The sequence below is a fragment of the Phaenicophaeus curvirostris genome, chromosome 1 (assembly GCF_032191515.1).
Source record: "Phaenicophaeus curvirostris isolate KB17595 chromosome 1, BPBGC_Pcur_1.0, whole genome shotgun sequence".
Classification (NCBI taxonomy): Eukaryota; Metazoa; Chordata; class Aves; order Cuculiformes; family Cuculidae; genus Phaenicophaeus; species Phaenicophaeus curvirostris.
This window is the reverse complement of record NC_091392.1, coordinates 13,464,694-13,484,311: the sequence shown is the minus strand read 5'-3', so window position 1 is coordinate 13,484,311 and position 19,618 is coordinate 13,464,694. Positions and strand designations below refer to the sequence as shown.

Genomic DNA, 19,618 nt, shown 5'->3' with positions numbered 1-19,618 from the left:
TTGGGATAATAGAATCATAGAATAATTTGTATTGGAAGGGACATTAAAGATCATCTAGTTCCAACTACTCTGCAATGGGCAGGGACACCTCCCACTAGATCAGGCTGCCCAAGATCCTATCCAACTTGGCTTTAAAACATTTTCAGGGACGGGGCATCCACAGCTTCCCTGGGCAACCTGTTCCAACTTGTGGTGGAGCTACTACTTTTATATAAGCATCTGACAAAGGGCTGCGTTGAATGTAAGAGAGAGGTAAAAGAAAAAGGAAAGTGTGTAAATCTTTTGGTCAGTTCTAGTTAATGCTTGAAATCCATGCCCATGCCATAACAAGCAAAGTTAACTGTAATAGTTCTTTCGTTTTATGCTGAATGCATTCTTCTGAAATGTCTTTCTGTTAGCTTGTGGTGACCATGCCAGAACTTCAGGCATCCAGAAAAGGATATAAAGAATGTCTGTGACAGTTACACATTCACACAGGACTTGCCACAGTTTTGATACTTCAAATTTAAAATGACAAGACCATGGCATACTTGAAAAAGTTGGAGTGTATGTTCATTGTGACAAATGAAACATCTTACAAGAAACTCGGTATGATGTAGAATAACTCTTCCTGCAATAAATAAAATAATAAACCCATGTCCCTAACGTTCTTATGGGCACTTGAGAGTACTACTGAGCTGGCAAAGAAAGTGCTACTCTCCAAGAGCATTACTCACTGTTAACAAGAAAGACTTGAAAATGCAGGATGTGTGAACAAAGGTGATCTTCAGTGTCTGGACAACCGACAATGACACTGGAAATTCCTTAGATATCTTTTCTGCATGGTCAATGCGTAGTCCCTGCTGTTGATACAGAAAAAACTTGATAGGAAGCAAAACATGTATCTGGCATATCAGTCTTCACCAAAAAGGCAATTTTCAGTGTGAGGTTTTAGTAGCAGGCTTTAATCTGGGAGAGTGCTTTGTGATTTTGCCAGATGGACTTTGTCCTTTCAGAAAAATCCCAGTAGGTATTATCCAAAAGATGGGTTGCTCATGTTATGATCTTCACATTGGTCTGGAACCAGAAGCATTTGGACCTTACTAGTAGAGTAAGAATAGCCCTTTTCTCCTGCTGCTTCTGGGATGGGATAGGATAGGATGGGATGGGATAGGATGGGATGGGATGGGATGGGATGGGATAGGATAGGATAGGATAGGATAGGATAGGATAGGATAGGATAGGATAGGATAGGAATAGCATGGCATGGCATGGCATGGCATGGCATGGCATGGCATAGAATAGAATAGAATAGAATAGAATAGAATAGAATAGAATAGAATAGAATAGAATAGAATAGAATATTTTCAATTAGAAGGGACCTAGAGACATCTACTAGTCCAACTGCCTGACCACTTCAGGGCTGGCCAGAAGTTAAAGCATGTTGTTAGCTTCTTTCATATAATCCAGTCACTTCTGTGCCATCTGTTGCTATTGCCCCTTCCATCGTTCCAACTTGTTCCAACTTTTTCCAACATTGTTCCTTCCATTGTTCCCCATCCCTGGAAGTGTTCAAGATATCTAAACAGCCATCAGTTGAGCAATTTTATTGTTGATTACAATATTTGACAAGGATAAAACCTACCAGGTTCCATATAGTAAAAATGAATTTATTACAATCAGTCGCAATACCTACCTGCAGCTTATCCATCTCCTGTAGTATTTTTCTAGTGGAACCCCATCGTAAGGATAAATGTGTATGTGTATATATTTTTAATAGATTTAAAATATTAATGAAGAAACATTATTGTTGTTCATCTTTTAAGAACTTTTTGGTAAAGACAAAACCCCACTAATTTAGGGTGCAGAGACATTACTTGGGGGATCTTCTTTCAGTGGTACCTCCTTTGCCCTTATTTTCTGTGTTCCTCAAAAGGAAATAAAATGCTAAACTTTATGCTTTTACATACATAAATATTTCATTGACAATCTTACCATACAATCACTAAAAGCAATAACAAAACTAATAAATTCTCCAATATTGTTCCACATACTTTCCACTCTTGTGACTTTATTTTCTGGTTAAGTAACACCCCTGTCTTCACTCCAAATTTCTTGAGCTTTGTAAATCCATCAGGCCATCAGTTGTACTTAACTGAAGAGTAATTGCATTACCTGTGATGATTTTATATTTATGCCAGCATTTTTTTAAGAGGTGAGGTACCTGGGCATATGGCTTAGTTTATTTAAAGTTTATTTTTCATGCTGGCTGATTTCACAGTCCCCAGTCAGTGTAATAGAAAGAACTATTTGAAATATGCTATTGAGTGCTTTTGATTAGCATGAGTAAGGGTCATTGATTTTGATGCAGATCTTTGACATAATGGTTTCAAAAGGGTTTTCATGTCATATCCTACCTCACCCTAAGACATCAGGTCAGTGAATCATTAACCAGCAGCCTCTATTACTCTTCCTGAATTACCAAGGCTGCTGGAATCTACATGAGAGCTGTTTCACTCAGCAAATTCATGGACTAAGGGTCTCGGTGATATTTACTGAAGACAAAGCAGAGATAGTGTTTATCACCTTTAGTAAAAATAGCAAAACTTTTTCAGGTTTAGGTTTTTTCCTTCATTTTGTGCAGTGGCACTTTGCCTTTGTTACCAGTGTGAGTCTTGCAGAATTAAATTGTAAAATGTAATTGATTGTACAGATACTGGAAATACTTCTTTTTTGCCCTTATCCATATTCAAACTGAATGACAACAATGACAACATCAACAACAACAGCAGCAACATCATCATCAGCAACAACAATGATGACAATAACAACAACAATAATAATAATAGTAATAATAGTTGAATTAGTCCTTATCTGCCAAGTTTTTGTGCTTCAGAAAACACATTTACTTCCCTATTATCTTCAGAAAAGGGAAGACCGTGATGGAAAAAATAGTCTTACAGAAATTATCTAATTACATAAATAGTGCAGCTGATTCACTGACCTCCATGTATTTCTGTGGAGGGAATATCAGTTTCTCCAGGCTGTCCCCTAGAGCCACATCTGGAGTGCTCTGCAGAGCATCTGTGTGGGCAAGCCAGTCTTTCTCCTTCCCACAGAAACACCCCAACTCCACTTTGGCTCAGACACGTGAACAACAATGTCTGCATTTGGCCCCATTTAACAGTCTGAAGACACTTATCATTTACATTTTTATCATGTTTTAATTCAGTTCTGGTGGCAGCTGTTACATTATCAGTATTGCTTTCTGTGTCATCTATTTATCCTCTGCTTGGATTCAGACCACTCGATAGAAATTCACACATCCAAACATGTTTTGTTAAATAGGCCTTAGCTTTGACTGAGAGGAACCATTGCTGATCATTTTCTCTTAATACCCTTTTTTGTTTAGTGAGGTTTACAATTAGCAGGAGCTATAGATGGCTAACAAATTCTGTAACAGCCATTTTATGAGGCAGTACTGGGTTTGCCCTCAGCAGAACTGGACAGAGATGAATAATTTCTGTCAGAATTGCTATGAAAATTCACTTACGCTTCTCTAGAGAAACAGCAAAGTGAAAAGTCCCTTCTTAATTCAGCATGGAAGAGTATTTGATCTTTTAAATCCCTCCCTATCTTGTTAGCTGAACATATAAAACTCATGAAGGAAACTGTGGTGCTAAATGTTTTGGGCATGCTGAGACATCTCCTTCACTTTACTCACCTGCATGGATGATTTTCATCAGTCACCCAGATTTCCCCTGTTCCAGTGCCTTCCAGGAAGCACCAGGTTTGCTGTGCAAGCACGGCACATCCGTACGGTCATGTTGATAGTGGTCTCAGTAGAGAGTTGGCTGGGTGGCTCTGATGGCCACAGGACAGAAAGACTGTCTAGCAGTGGAGTACTTTGGGGCTAGCATGAGGTTCTAAAGGATTTCATTGTCAGGAAGGTGGCTAACAAAATTGTGATTTAACCCTTTCTGAACTATGCTTAAATAATTCCCAAACCCAGTTCTTACAATACATGTAAGAAATTACCATGAAATGAAGCTTGATTGCTGCTATGTTCAGATCTAATCCTTTCTAGGCAATGAGAACAGAGCACTGAATGTGTCTGAACCCCTTTGTTTATCCTGATTTCTTCCCGATGCATTTGGGGAAAAGCTTTTGAATTTTATATAATTCTGTGCCAAAATCAGTGTCATTCACTGTTGTGCACTTCTACCTGCTTCATTTCCCATGTTCCCCCTAATAAAACAATATTAAGGTTTTTGACTCACCACCCAAATTGCCACTTGTTACTGCCTGAGATGAAGCCTACTAGTTTCACCTTCCTGGGAAAGTCCTTTGTGTAGATGCATAGGTCATAAATTACATCTAACATGGAAGAATAAGACAAGTAAGTGACATTATCTAGCATGCTTTGCATAGCATGTGGAAATGTTGGTCATGTTTATTGATTTTGCTGTTATACAGGAGGGGCTGCCTAGATAATTCTAGATTGGAACCAGGGTTTAAAGTTAATTCCGTATTTGCAAGACGTTTTAACGGCCTTGAGGCAAAATGATTTGCGTTGTTTTGGCTAGCCCAAGGTTACAATGAAATACTGTCTTTATTACTTCCATGCCAGAGCTTCTCTACCACTGTTAGGAATTAAAATGTGAGTGTTACAGATTTACTGTATGGAGAAAAGCAGGGGAGATAAGGAGAGCCTCAGGATTCAGAGCCAGGGCAGGTGGCTGAGCCACCACATCACAGTCAAACACAGGCCATTATAGAATTGGTTGATGCAAATAATAAATGCTGGATTACAGACTGACTTTCATCTTAATCCTGCTCATGTCATTGTATGGGGATAACACTTTTGCATGATTAAAATTGTCCATTTTCGAATTAAGTCAAACAACAAAGCATCTGTAGTTCCTGGGGTGGAGGGGAGACAGGGAAGCCCCCAGCTCAGCAAAATGCTCCTGGGTCTCTCTCCAGTGGGGGAGGGAGGGAGTTTCCATGAAAGCAAAAGCAGATAAAAATAGAAATTGCAGAAAAAAAACTTTTGCCAAACCAGCTATTATTTGCATACATAGAAAGTTAGAGGCAGGAAATCGGTTTTAGAGGGTTTCAGAAAAGAGAGGCACCTCGACTTGTCTCGAGAAAAAATATTTCCCAAATTTTCTTGATGCTAGGGAATTTCAGTAAAGCAGGCAAGGAAAAGACTTTCAGATCTTTATGTTCAAGATACCTCCTTCTATGTAGCAGCTCTTGGGCCCACTGCATGTTTTCTGCTGCATCTCTAGAATGATCTGGCTGTAGGGATCTAAATAAAACATCATTTACCTTCCAGCAGTATTTTAATACCCTTATCAGCACCTTACAGTGCTTATTTTCTTGATTATTGACCTTCATAGCTAACCCAGGATGCTAACCTGAGTTAAGCAAAACATCTCTTTTTTACTTATTGATACTTATTACTGTACTCCTGATCTACTTAAGTTTAATATGATATTTGAATTTTGGCTGGCTTCATTGAAAGATCACCCTCTTATTTAGAGTCCACATAATCTGACTTTAAGCGTTTAATGGCAGTAATGTTGGAGAATGCAATACAGGTATACAAGCAGAAAATGCTTACTGAGCGCAGGGGTTACTGCTTGGTCAGACATTCATGAACCACAGAGTATTTCTGGGGAGTTAATGACATTGTTTCAGTAGCTGTAATTACTGGGTATCTGTTACATCCTGGTCTTTACAAGTTCGCTCACTCACTTGCCTTCAGCAAGGTACTCTATGCAATGTTAGTACACTTAAGAGTGTGGTTAAATTTAGAAGCATCACTTAATTATTTATTTGGCAACAGACACATTACCCAAGCACATACCTGCTGGCTGTATCTCAGAAAGAGGCGCTATAAATAGCTGAGCTTCTTTACATCAGAATAAACTGGAAGCTGACACAAAGGAAATACAGTTCTCTGACTGCCTTATTTTACTCTTCTTAATGTCCTCAGCACAAAAAGCAATATGAATTGTGATTTGATCTTGTTCATTAGAAGAGAACAAATTTGTGTGAGGGCAGGAAGCACATCATATCTCTGAATATAAATAGACTAAAAGGAAGTTGAGCCAGATAAGTATTTCCTCAGACTTTACTTCTCATCTAAAATAAATTATCTGTGTTTATTCATAATAAGTATGATTGCTGTTATTGGGAACCCTGAAAGGACAGGGTGGGAAGAGACCATGTAAGGTCATCTGCTCCAGTGCTCCCCACACTCTCCAGCCAGGACCACACTCTGAGCAAGGACAGCTTGCTCAGGGGTTGCTCAGGGTCTGACCTCCAATTAATTTTTAGGACTTCATTTCTGAAGTCCTTCTAATTGATTTTTATAAAATGTATTTACTAATTATTCTTCTCATCTTTTACAGTTTTATGGTGGAGGCTTTTAGTATGTTTTTCAGCCCTTTATTTTTATTTAGTTGTAACTACCCAGCATTTCCAAAATGGTACAACAGCCTAAAACTTTCAGTGGAACAAAAGTTAGATGCTTTCTGAAACCTGCTGAAAATAAATAGTTGAGACTGCATTTCAAAATTCATAATTCTCACTAAAGGTAGAATAGAACTGGTTTTGACCAAAGGCAAACTTCACTGACATTTCTATTTTCTAGTGTTGGGTATTTATTTCAGACTGTTTACCAAAACACACAGAGGGGCATATGAAAATCAAAATGTCCTTCTCAGCAGGGAGGAAAGAGTAGCCAGCAATAAAAATTACTTTCATGAAAAGGCAAACTAAAATTACAAGATAGAGTACAGTTCTTGTAGGTTTTAATTTGAAATTTTTCTACACATAAAATATTTATTTTCAGAATTTGTTCCATAAACAAAGACAAACTTAAAAAAAAAGCCTAAGGATCTAAAACGTATCATAATTAAAAATCACACTTGTAACTAAATTCAGCATTGTGGCTTCAAGGAAAGATGAAAATGCTCTTGTGACTTTCTCTTGAGGAAGCTTTCAAAGGTAGAATGGGATGAACAGCAAGTTCTACATTTTTGTAGCATTGCTTCTGATATATTCAGCACAAAAATTTCTGTCTTTTAACACAGTTAATATAATCTGGTTCTCGATCAGAAGCCAATATAAACATACACCTAAAAAAATCAGGATCCGCAGAACGTTCATTATACGAGACTGTACAGTTCATTAATTTGTAAAAACCCATTAGCGAGCCAGCCAAATTTGACCACTGGTAATTTATACTATCCATTTTGGCTTAAATCAAGCAATATCAGCAAATTGTAATCCTTAGCAAACACTAATCATTATTTGTCACATTAGTGAAATGAATCAAAGCGATCTTCTAGCATTAGATAAGCATGATTCTTTTCAGCTCCCTTTTGTTTTTTAGACCACAGCCGGGACTCAACTCAAATCCATCTACAATTTTTTTCTGTGAATTTTTCTTGCACAGTTCCACATTAGACTCATTCTCCTTAAAGCCAGCATTAGATATCTCATCTGCTTATCCACAGAAGCACTCGCAGGAACTAACAAGAGGTTGTCAAGAGGCAGAGGACGTCACAGTCTATAAGGAGCAAAACATTGCTTCCCTTGCAGATGGCACCCAGTTTTATCTCAGCAAAACACCAGCTTCCAATCAATGTTGTTAAGAATCTTAGAGATCAACAGCCGTATGACTTAGATTTCTGTAAAACTGACACAGTTGGAGGCAAAGCTGTAGTGAGAATTAATTTTGCCTGCCACTGTCAGCCTCAATACAAATAACCAAATATCTGGATACGAATACCTGAAGTGAAGTGCCTTTATAACATCTCTCTCAAAATACTGTATTCTTAGTACTTCTACACACATGATATTTTAGAAAATAAGGTACATAGAATATTCACTAGTACTTCATATGGAATTAAAGGAAAACAAAATCAGCTTAACAAGACTTACAAAAAAAAGGCAAAAAGTAATGACCATCTCAGTGGGACATGTTGCAGGTGGTCAGGTCTGGTCAGATGCTATGGGTTATCAGTGCTCTGAAACAAGCTCCAAAGCAATTGAGAAGCTTGTTTTTGTTTCCCTTTTCTATTCTTTCCTACTTGGTTTAGGTAGAATTCAAAAGCAGTGGTCAGAAGCTGTTTAGCATTCCCATGCTCTGCCAGTCAAAACCCTCCCCTATTAGCATCAGTGTCTGTATTCAGCTATGAGCAAATTTTATATTATTAAAATTTGCCTTAGAGCAAAATCCAAGCATATAAGGCACAAGCCAAATAAGTCAGTTTTTCAGAATATTCAGAATATTAAAATAGTTGGGTTTTATAACAGAAGCTGCTCATCATTTTTGATGACAGACAAAATTGCTGTCAGAGCTTCAAATGTATCATTTAAAATTAAATCCACGAAGGTTGTCTTTACTTAGCTTTTTTCCAACTGTTTCAGAAGTTTGTGAACTCCATGTAGAAGCCTTTCAAAAGGAATAAAATTACTCCAAAGGAGAAAAATACTTTTTTCTTTAAACCAAAGGATAAGCTGGGCTAAACGTATGTAGGGGAAAAAAAAATGGCTATTCTTGGTGATTAAAATATTTTGAAAGTATAATACAAATAAAATATAAAATATTTTGAAAGCATAATCCCAAATCTTAGATTTAGCTAGTGAGAACCTCACTAAGGTGTCAGGCTTGCTGGGACATAACTCAGCTTACTTAAAAAATGGCACTTTTTTCTAGTGCAGTAACTCACTTTATGGTAATCATTGTGCATGTTTTATTACCTGTTTTCATGGCTAATTCAAGACCTGGGCATTCTTGATTTAAAACAAGCCTATTCTCATCTTATTCAAAAGGTTTTATACCACATTGCACAACTTTTTCTTTGGAGGACAGGAGGGTATGAAGATTTACAGCCTGACATCTTGCCCCTGCTGCTCTGCTCAGAGCTGACAAACTGTTTATTACCGTCTCTGGAAGCAGTGTGAAGGACACCTCCCTTCCCAGATGAATTTGCCCTCAGTTCCTGCTATGTAACTACTTGAATGTTGTTCATCTATTTATTCACAAAGTCAGAGTAAAGCTTAGCTGGTTCAGGTAGAGGCAAATATCCAAATTGCAGATTTCTACAGAATTATTTAAATAATCCCAGTTTAGCATTAGTGACATAATAGTAATATGGAGTAATAGTAGTAATATTAAATAATACTGATATTGAAAGCAATATTGAAAATTATATCAAAAGCCAGTGGCTCTCAACACCATCCCAGTAAACCCTGTCCTGGAGTGCAGTTTTGACATTCACCTTCCTCCCTTTTCATGGGAAGAAATTCTTAATGTAAGTTACGACAAATATTAGTTGTGTAAAAGATGCAAGCACCAGAGTCATATGTTTCTTGTATATTTAAAAAAGATGGTTGAAATGGCAAAAGATAGTGCCTGAACCTTGTAAGATGATTTTTTCAACTGCATGAATTTCATTCCTTTTTTTGTCATTATCCGTTTGAGCTTTACAGAACTAGGTACTTAAATGATAAATAATCTTGCCATCATATGGTGTTGAGTTAAAAACAAAAAACCACACTTGTCACAGCCAGTAGCTGCTACTTAAATTGACCTTGATGCCTTTCCCAAACTAATTTTAAACTTGATAGAACCTATTCTTCTTATTAAAATAATAATAAAACCCAGGACTTGTTTCCCTTCTTTTTGTTCTGTCCCTGTTTCTCCCTTTCCAATAACAAGTGAAAAACCTTGTCTACCTTGCAAAACCCTTTTTCAGTGGCTCTGTTTCTTTTAAGCAATAACTTTGATCTTCACAGCTGAGTTTGAGGGTGTCCACATTTAACAGGCAGCATTTTTCAAATTGATTTCATTGACGGGGAACACTTATTTTCTATCATCTTGCAGTATGGGCAGCAAAAAAAGGCCTTCTCCCCCTTTATCGCTGCATGTTTGGTCTTGGCTTTAAGACAACTGTATCAAAAGTTGATTGTAATGCTAGGTGGAGTGGCACATGTTATAAAGTCTGTATTGCTAGTTATTTTTACTGTTTATGTTCCTTTAATTTCTGTCTAACAGAAAACTCAGTATGTTGCTGTTTTGCCTCATAGCCTCTGGGCAGTAAACATGGTTAAACTGGCTGAAGTTCGCTGTTTCTTTAACTGAATCCTCCATAAATAAAATGAACAAGTGTGATTAAGGGTTGGAACTCCTAAATTCCACAGAAGTAGGAACCGACAGCAGATGTCACTCAGTAAAGCAGACCATCTCAGCAGATGGGCAAATATGAAACGCAAAGGCTTTTCCTGACATCATTTGGTTTTAATATGATAGAAATAAAATGCCTTGTCAGTAAAATATAACCAGACAGTTGCTTTGTAGTCATTTTGGGTACATGTTTGGTAATTCAAAGTCCTGCTGCCTTTGCAGTATTAATTATTCTGTGCCTCATTACAGCAAGAATACATGTCAGACCAGCTGAATGTACCACACGCAGCTGTAGTGGCACAGAAGTATCTGTTCCTCTATTTACAATAAAACTTGAGAGAAAAAAGCAACTTTGTGGGTCATTTCCAGGATGCTAGTTGATGTACCAGGCAAAATTCTAGAGGTAGGATTTCATCCCATGTTTTGGGGTGTCCTTCCCCCTGCAGGGGTATGTCATGTATATCTCAGAGTAGAAAAGCAGTTGTGTAGAGCTGTGAGATGCGAGCGTGAACTGCCTCCAGGGAGCCAGGGCTGCAAGCTCTGTACCTAATGACATATGTTCCCATTAAAATGTGTAAGCTGTTCTCTCGTACAAGTGGTTAACACCTTTTTAATCAGACCATTTATTTCATTGTAAAAATTAGTACCCCGAGTTGGAAAATGATGGTATTTTATGGTCTGTAGTTTCCACATTTGAGTATGTATATACACTTATACATACATAGAAATATGTAAACACACAACTTTCAGTGTGACTGAGCATATCTGAAACGCACGTAAATATAACATGCTACTCATAGCACACATAATACATTTACTGTGAGCAAAGCTGTGATATTCAGAAGTATCCTGATGCCATGAGAGGTGCTATTTAATTGAGAGCTGCTTCTCTTAAATATGGAAGGTAGCTGATGTCTTCTGCTTTGAATCTCACATTTCTACATGCTTATGAAGTAGAAGTTTTGAGTTTTGGAGCAGAGCTTAATTCTCATCCGTTTCACTGGATGTTGAATTTTCTGTGGTGGATGAATTATGTGATGTCTGAGTAAAAAAAGTATTTTCAGTGTATTCAATTATCACTCAGGCTGTTTAACATGTTTTCTAGATTGAATTTTTCAATCTCAGTTTTTGTTATTTTGACTGTCCCCTTTATTAATTGTTAAACTCATCTTTTGTGACAACACCCAGAAGGCAATCTTTTATAAATCAAAAATAAATATATTACCCTAACTTGCAGGGATGCCATAAAGCTCAATTAGTTCATTTTTATAAGGTGTTCTGAGATTCCCAGATCAGCATCAAATGTTTATTATTATTTATAGGCTCTAGTAAGTGTATTGGATGATTTCTTAATTTAATTCTCTTCAGGTGTTCTTGAAATAACTAATTTTGTAGCATCTTTATTATTTTAAATTCCTAAAGCACATTTGTTCCTAGCTCGAGTAATTCTGTATACATTTTCCTATCACTTACTGTATTTTTAATTCTGGAGGATTTTTGTATATAGTTATATGAAAACAGTCTTTTATGTTTTTCCCTGTGAATTAAGCTATGTGGATTATTCTCTAATAGGAAGGTTTTGTTTAAACGTTATATGGTGGGTTTTTTTCCTGCTGTAGGGCGTGTTAAGTAATTTGCTTGGCTTCCCCTGGGAAATTTGCAGAGATTACACAGCACTGCTGTGATTTATCATTTCTACTTTATTTCTGACTCATAAAGCATGCATTATTTTGTGTTTACCTTCAGATCACAGATCACAGGAAATTTCATCATCAATCAAAGCTCTTTAAAATCAGGAGAAGTGATGAAATGACAAAGGCACAGTCAGCAACTGTGGTTATTGGAGAATCATGTATTGCTTCATTGCATCGTAACACTTCTCATTTTATTGCTTTTCCCAGGATCGGGTTCATGTCGCTTTAGTTACTCAGATCCCAGCATCACTGTGTCCTACAGTAAGAACATTTCTGCAGATTGGACTCAGCTGGAGAAGATTAGGTTTGTTACAGCTTTTTAATCATTTTCATGCTTTCTGGCTGAGCAGGTGGTGTTTAAACCTGGCTTTCTTAAAAGTTGTTTTAATTGTTAACTTTTCAGTTCTCACTTGTTTGTATGATGAGGGGTGAAATTATGGTCACTAAAACTACTTGCAGAACTGCCACTGGGTTTGGTAAATCACAATTTCATCCATTGATTATTTGGAAGGTCAGGAAGATAATTACTTTAGAGTTAAAATGCAGCTCAAATAACCAGCAGGTTCAGGTGCCTAAAACCCCAGAACTTTGATGACATTTTAGCACTGCCTTTGAGAGCCACTATTTATGGTGTTACAAGTTTCTACTTTTGCAAGATTAAATGTTCAGTAAAAATAGTTGATAGTTTCATATAAACACTTGTCTCCTAACGCTTGTATAATAATAATATTATGGTGAATTATGCCTTTTTTAAAAAAACAAACTGGCTTACGTGAAAGCAGAAAGGATTATAAATGGGGATTTAAAAATCTTTTATTGTAATATGCACACCTTTAAAGGCAGAATCGATATCTGAGATGGATTTTTCTGAAAGCAGAACCAACATTTTATTAAATAATATTGGGAAAGGCATTTTGTGCTTTGGCATATATACATAGTTATACAAGTACAAATGGGCAAGAAAAAATGCTGTTTTATAGGAAGTGTCCTCATAGCATCTCAGTCTGCCTCCCTGCATTATCTCAGTGTCTGTACCACACAAGCAATTTGCTTGAGCCTGTTTTCAGTCCATGGAGACAACTGGAAGAGCAAAAGGCTACTTAGTTTCTGATCAGTAAGCAAAACACGAGCTGAAAGGCTGTGGATTTCAGTACCTCATCCTCCCACTCCTTGTGGAAGTGGGATTACAGTTTCGTTGACAAAGGCACAAATTACGAACAATTTTTGTAAGACGAATGGTGTTAGTTCTTATCTCAGAAAAATTTAAAGTAAGGGCAACTTCACTGCAGCCACTGGCGTTGCCTCAGAGTAAACACACAATACCTTTATTTTTTCCTCACATAGATGCAAAATTACATGGCTGGTCTGTAAGATCAGTTTGGTTGCCCATACAGCTCTGCAAGCTGAAAAACTCAAGAGTTGTAATGGTGCAAACACAAGCCTTTGAAACCCAAATTTTTTGAGTTAATGCATAAATAGTTTGATCTGTGTTGCTTTAACTTTGACTGTTGGAGTCAGCAGTAGAAAATAGGTCAATAGAGCAATGTGGTGCAAAGTGGAGAGGATGAATTATGAAAAAGTGCTTGTTTCTCCTGTGGGCTGTATGAATTACAGTGTTTATTTGACTGTGCTTCAGTAGCTTTCACTGTGCTACGTGAAAGGGGAGAGAATGGGGAGAGAATGGGGAGAGGCAGGACAGGAGAGCAGCTGTGAAGGTGGTGTGTCAGTGTGTGTTGTTGTAGGTGGGGTTTCAGGTCTTGGTTCCCAGGAGGGAGGAGAAAGATCTCCTGGGGAAGGCAGGTGTTGTGTGTGGGCTCAGCAAAAAGCCAGGACAACATCTCAGAGCAGTGTTGCAGTGGAGGGTGACAGACATAACGTTTAGCAAGTGCAGGGTGATTTGTGGGGGTAGATCCTGGGTGTGAATATGCTTTTTGGCATTTCACTACACTCTAATGTTTTGGTTTACAAAGAGAAGTTCCTCTATTTTCTGATATATAAGCGAGCTATTGGTGTCTTTTTTCCCTAAAAGTTCTGGATTGTCTCTGATAAACTACCAACCAAAGCATTGTTACCAAAGTTGAGCCACTGTTGAGTAGCTGACATCTTGCAAACCTGTTTTGTGACTTCTCGCAGCCTGAGGTTTGAATGCAGCTAATTCCCTTGCTAGGTCATCAATAAAACAAAACCAATAATTCTTAGCTTCCCTTCCTTGCACACAAAGCTCTGTCCTTTCATTGCCACTAGCAATGTAAAGGCATTCTCCCAGAACTTGGAGTAAACCTCAGTGCTTTCACAGCTGTGATGACAGCTCTGGGAAGCAGAGCTCAAGGCCCTGATTATTGCCTAATACTGACAGTGCAGGTCTGCCTCTCCTCCCTACATTTTCCATTTTCAGCTGCAAGAGAGAGGACAAATGGGTTGTTTCCTATATGTTGTTCTTGAAGTAGAACATGGAAAGAAAGGCAACCTGGCTCTCCCCATCCACACAATTATCCTAACAGCAGGGATGTGGGATTGGAAGAACACATTCATCAGAAGAAATTTCCAGCTTTCCCCTTTGGCCATTCTGCTCTATCCAGATTTATGAGGGACTGAGTCACCAGAAGTCAGGAGTTTCTTTTGGAGAAAGACCATACAAAAATCACATTTTGGGAGACATGTTTTAGTAAAGTGCTTCCTTAACATTTTCTTTTGTCCGTACCTGCAGAACACCTGACAGTGCCCAGCCGCCTGGGAGCTGTGACCAGCATCGAGTATGAATGTTGACCTGCTTTTTTGTCCTGTTCCCCAAACACCTGCACTGATCTGTTATTCATTGCCTTAGCTCAGAATTTCTTTGATGGGAGGCTGTCTGTTCAGGCTGTGTGTGTGCTGCATGGCACAGTGGAGCTCTGCCTCAGGGCAGGTATTTTCAGCACAGCTGTGTCACCCCTAGTATACACGTCAAATGAGAGAAAAATGTTCTTGCCTATGACTTAAACTTGATCTAATCCCATATCATTGTTTTTCAGTGCCCCTTCCAATGTCAGCACAATCATCCACATCTTGTACCTTCCTGAAGATGCTAAAGGGGAAAATATCCATTTTCAGTGGAAACAGGATTATGTTCAGACTGGTGATGTGTATGAAGCCTGTTGGGCACTGGACAATGTCCTGATCATAAATGCTGCTCACAGAAAAGTTATTTTAGAAGATAATCTTGATCCTGTGGATACTGGCAACTGGCTTTTCTTTCCTGGGGCCACAGTTAAGGTTAGTCTGATTTTCTATGGCTTAATGTTATTATTACTCTTGTGTGTAGAAGAAGACAGGAACATCTAACCAAACTCCAAACACATGAGGGTCTTTAGGACGTGCCATCTGCTTCTAGAATTGAGCTCTTTTTTACTTTGTTTTTACCTTTTCTCTGTCCCACAGGGGCTTTCTAGAACAATGCAACTTCTCTGCTGTGACCAAAACCAAACAACAGTTTATGTGGTCATGTCAAAGATCATGTAACAGAAAATTAAAAGCAGCTTCCTTTTAACAAAACAGTGCTTTACTTTTGAAGCAAATTGAGTTCTCTCCACTGAGTAATTTGAAATCTACCTGTTTCTTTATCTTGGTGTTGTTCAGGTACCACTACTCACTTCATCACAAAACATTATGAATAACTGTGGTTTCCCACCTTTTCTGAGTGTGAATATCGCATCTCCATTGCAGTATGCATTCAGTTAACTGCTGCTCCTTAAAAATCTCTTTTCCATTAATATCCTGTTGCGATATATGAGATCCAGCAAGATATATAGCCTTTGGAAAAGCTCTAAGTAGCCCTAAAAGATCTCTATGCACAATGTTCCTTCAAATGCAGTTGTTCAACATATGGTAATCAGTTGGATTCTTGCTTTCTATGTTTCCAAGCAGCCACAAGTTGAACAGTGGATGACTTTCTGTTTTCATTTCATTTTTCATTCACAGAAGAGGCAGTTTTGATGTCAGGGTTTATTTATGATGCTGGTAATGGGTTTGGCAATTGCGCAGGAAGCACATGTTGAATACTGAGGGCAGTAAGAGGCTGCTTATGGCCTCATCATTTTCCCACAGAACTTGATATGAATATCCCCAGATTAGAAATAAATACTCCCACTAATCTACTCATAGTACCTGCATATTGACTTTTCTCTTTTACTTCAGTAAGACCATTTAAGCTACAACGTCTTATTTTTTTCTATGATGTTTTAGAATGAAAGACTGTTCTCTGTATTTAGTGATGTAATTTTCTGTGACCAGCTCATAGTTGTGCTGTCAGCCTTATCTCTGCATTTTAAAATCCACCCCAAACATGTGAAGGTGTGAAAGCAAAGCAAGGATTAATGTGCCACAGACACAGTTTCTCCTCATCTGGCTAAACCTAAACACCCCTTGCTCCTTCTGAAACACGCACAAACAGCATCTAAACTTTAGCAAGTAAACCTTATTCCAGTTGTTGGTGATTTTTTTGTTGTTGTTGAGGCTTCTGGTTTTATTTAGCTAAACTCAGCCAGCTTCTCTCAATAGACAGCTATGGTCACATGAGAGACAAGGAACCTAAACTCTGAGATCACTTAATACTCATAGAAAAAATTTCCTTACAAGCTGAAATCTTCTATGAGATGCAAGTGAGTTTCCACCAAGATGCTATTCCTCCAAGGCTATCTTCTGTTTTAGGGACAAGTGAAATGTGCATTTATCTGTTCTCAGCTGACATTTGTGCAGCCACCCACACCAGGTACTGTGCAAGGCTGTGGTGTAGCCACAGTGGATAAAGGCTATGGGTGACAGAGGTCTTATATGCTTCATGGGACCATGTAGCTATTTCAAAAATTTTTAGTGCATCTAGATCATCACCAGAGCACTCCCATTCTCAATTTTAATTTTTAAGTCTTTTGCCCCAGTTTTCCTCAAATTTTCAGGAATGATCTTGCCAAATATAATTTGAACAGATTTTGCAATGTGAATTTCATGTTACGTCAAAAGTAAAACTATAATTTGGGTCAAGATTTACATCAGATTCAACATAGAACTTGTCATAGCAATAAAACACCAAGAAAAAATTATTTGAAAAAGTTTTTATGCTTTTCAGGATTGCAGTGTTATACAAAACTTTTAATGTATTCTTTAAAAGATTTAGCATATCTCAGCTTATTACAACCACACTATTTTATATAATAGAAAGGTGAGAATCTTTGTACATTGTGCTAATGACATTACATAGCATTTTAAATGTAACCACACCGGTCACCTCTGTTTCAAGCAGCATTTCACAGCAGTCAGATAACTTAGCCAGTTTAATGGCAGAATGACAACAGCAAAGGGTGCTACATCTTCACAGCATTCCAAATATTGTTAATGCTTTCAGGCTGCAAGAGCGTTGAAACTGGGAGAAGCTTTAAGGAGATTGCTCAATCACAGCCAAAGTCATTGGCCTGCAGAATAATGTTGGAGAAACCCTGACAAGTGCTACAGGGATAGCTTGAGTCAAAGCTAATTCTAGTTCTCTTTTTTTTTTTTTCCCTACAACTCCTTTTACTTCCCAGACATCTAAAACTTTCTAAATAGTCCTGATGGTTGTTCAGAAAGTCTGTATCGCAATTTTAATTTTTACATTTTTACTAAAGGGTCGGTATACTTCATTACTAAAGGATCAGTAGATTTCATTGACTGTTCTAACTTTTATTACTCTCAACTATTTGCTTTTTAAACACACTTCCATATTCAGAGTCTATCACTATACCAAATTCCATTTCAAGCTGAAGAGACCTTTACTATGCCATCCAAGCCTGATTGTGCTGTGCAAGTTTGAATTCATATCCTTTTGTGCCATACCAATTAGTATTTTAGATAAATTGGCCTTAAAATTCTTCCTTGACATGTGTGTTACTGTTTTCACTACTTCCTTCTGTGGTTTTCCTTATGAGTTTCCTTGACAAGACCTATGACCAGTCGCATTTCTGGATGTTATTTGTTGCTTAACCTGGTTTTGATTAGTATATACAAAACAAGGATGAAAACATGAGCCCATGGTCCTGCACACCTTCGGATCATCACTACTAACACCTCTTTGCTTTTTTGACATCACTTTTCTGGGAGGAGAGTGTTTGCCCAAGTGGATGCAAATTCTTATGTGTCACTTGCTCTCCAGGCCAGAGAATGGTCCTAGCATGTTAGAGCTGCCCACCCCACCTATCCCTTCAGCCATCCCAGGGAGATCTCATAAAATACCATTTTGTTGCCTTAGTGGGTTACTCCGTTAGTAAAGATAGACATTAAAGTATTGTTTGCTGGTAGTTCAAATTAAATGTTTCTGTGACTCACATAGTTAGACATGGTTCAGCAAGTTCTTGCTTAGTAGTTGCTCAGAAGGTGGCTTATAGAATTGTTTGTTACACCTGGTATGTGCTCTTGTTGAATGCTTATCAAGTTGCAAAAAAAAAAAAAAAGTATATTTTTTGCATAGAAATTTTACTTTGGTAGTAGTGGAGGTCTACTGAAATAAATACCTAACTTTACAAATCCAGGAGTTTTGCTGGTAAAACTGCTCAGTCTAATAGCAGCTCAGATAAGTAAACTAAAAAGGAAGCTGAAACTAAGGAAAGTGCTACTACAAAAACTACTGTCTGGGTCCTGGTTTAGGTTCTCTGATGAATTCAGTCACTGGAGTGGATAGTGCAAGCATAAATGATAATTATGTACTAATGTATTTACTCCAGTTTGATGGATTTGTACAGTATGTTCTGAATAAGTGCTCATGGGAACTTGCCTGTGCCCAGCTTGGGAAGTGGTTTTTCTTCCTCTCCCAGTCTGCTTGAGCTTGAACCAAGAATTTTATTATATTTCTTGCTCCGCTCAGGAGCGGTTGCTACTCATTTGGAAGTACATGGCTGGTCGCAGACGCAGCTGGAACTGGCTACTGAGACAGGAAGCAAGCTGAGAGATAAGCCACTGAATTTGTGTGTTACAGTTCCAAAGAAGACAGCAAAAGACAAGAAAGATGCTGTTAGCAAGGCCAAGCAACCCTTAGGAGATTAATTGGATCCACTGGGTTGTATTTATCTGTGTTGGACTGTGTGGAAGGGTGTTGAACAGGATAAATTCCTGACTGCATTTCAATATTTCCAGTGACAGCTCTGAGTGTGAGCATGGCCTTGCAACCAAGCATGGTTAGGATGTTGCATTGGCGGTTGAGATTGCTGAAATGCGTGAAGAATGCTGTGCTCTAGGAGTTGTTAAAAGTCCGTGAACCTCAAGACTTCATAGATAACTGGGGGAAAATATGAAATCATCTTCATTCAGTAATGCTTCTTGGATCTCTATTCCTATAGAAAAGAAAAGTGATGTCATCTTTCAGTGAACGCTTCACATAACTTGTATATTTGACCAGAAATTGTGGTATTTTGAGGTACAACATTTGCCAAGTTTTTTAGTTGTCTCTGATTTCTCTGGTCCAAGATTGGATGTACAAGGTCAAATACTGAGGTTAAGAAGGGAGACAACCTCAGCAGTCTTATAGTTCTTGTCTGTGCAGTGCTTTGATTACGTAAAAATAGCACTGAGACCAAACCACCTGTCTCTGAAATTTTTTCCACATCTGGGAATAATCGGTATAGGTCATAACAGACACTAGAGCATTGACATGTTGGGTCGTGATGTGTTAACCCAGTGACATTTCTTATCTTTGAGAAGAGTCAAGTTACAGACTTGCTGTCTCACAGCAGTGGCA

At 38.0% G+C, this 19,618-nt stretch overlaps 1 protein-coding gene across 2 annotated transcripts in view; it reads left to right on the top strand.

Moving 5' to 3' along the window:
• Positions 1-19,618, top strand: part of RELN (reelin) — a 296,961-nt gene that overhangs the window by 149,871 nt on the left and 127,472 nt on the right. For both annotated transcript variants that reach the window (XM_069881518.1, XM_069881596.1), the window contains exons 9-10: positions 12,088-12,184; positions 14,892-15,132. In XM_069881518.1, the coding sequence (XP_069737619.1) occupies positions 12,088-12,184; positions 14,892-15,132 (338 nt within the window). The remainder of the gene's footprint in view (positions 1-12,087; positions 12,185-14,891; positions 15,133-19,618) is intronic.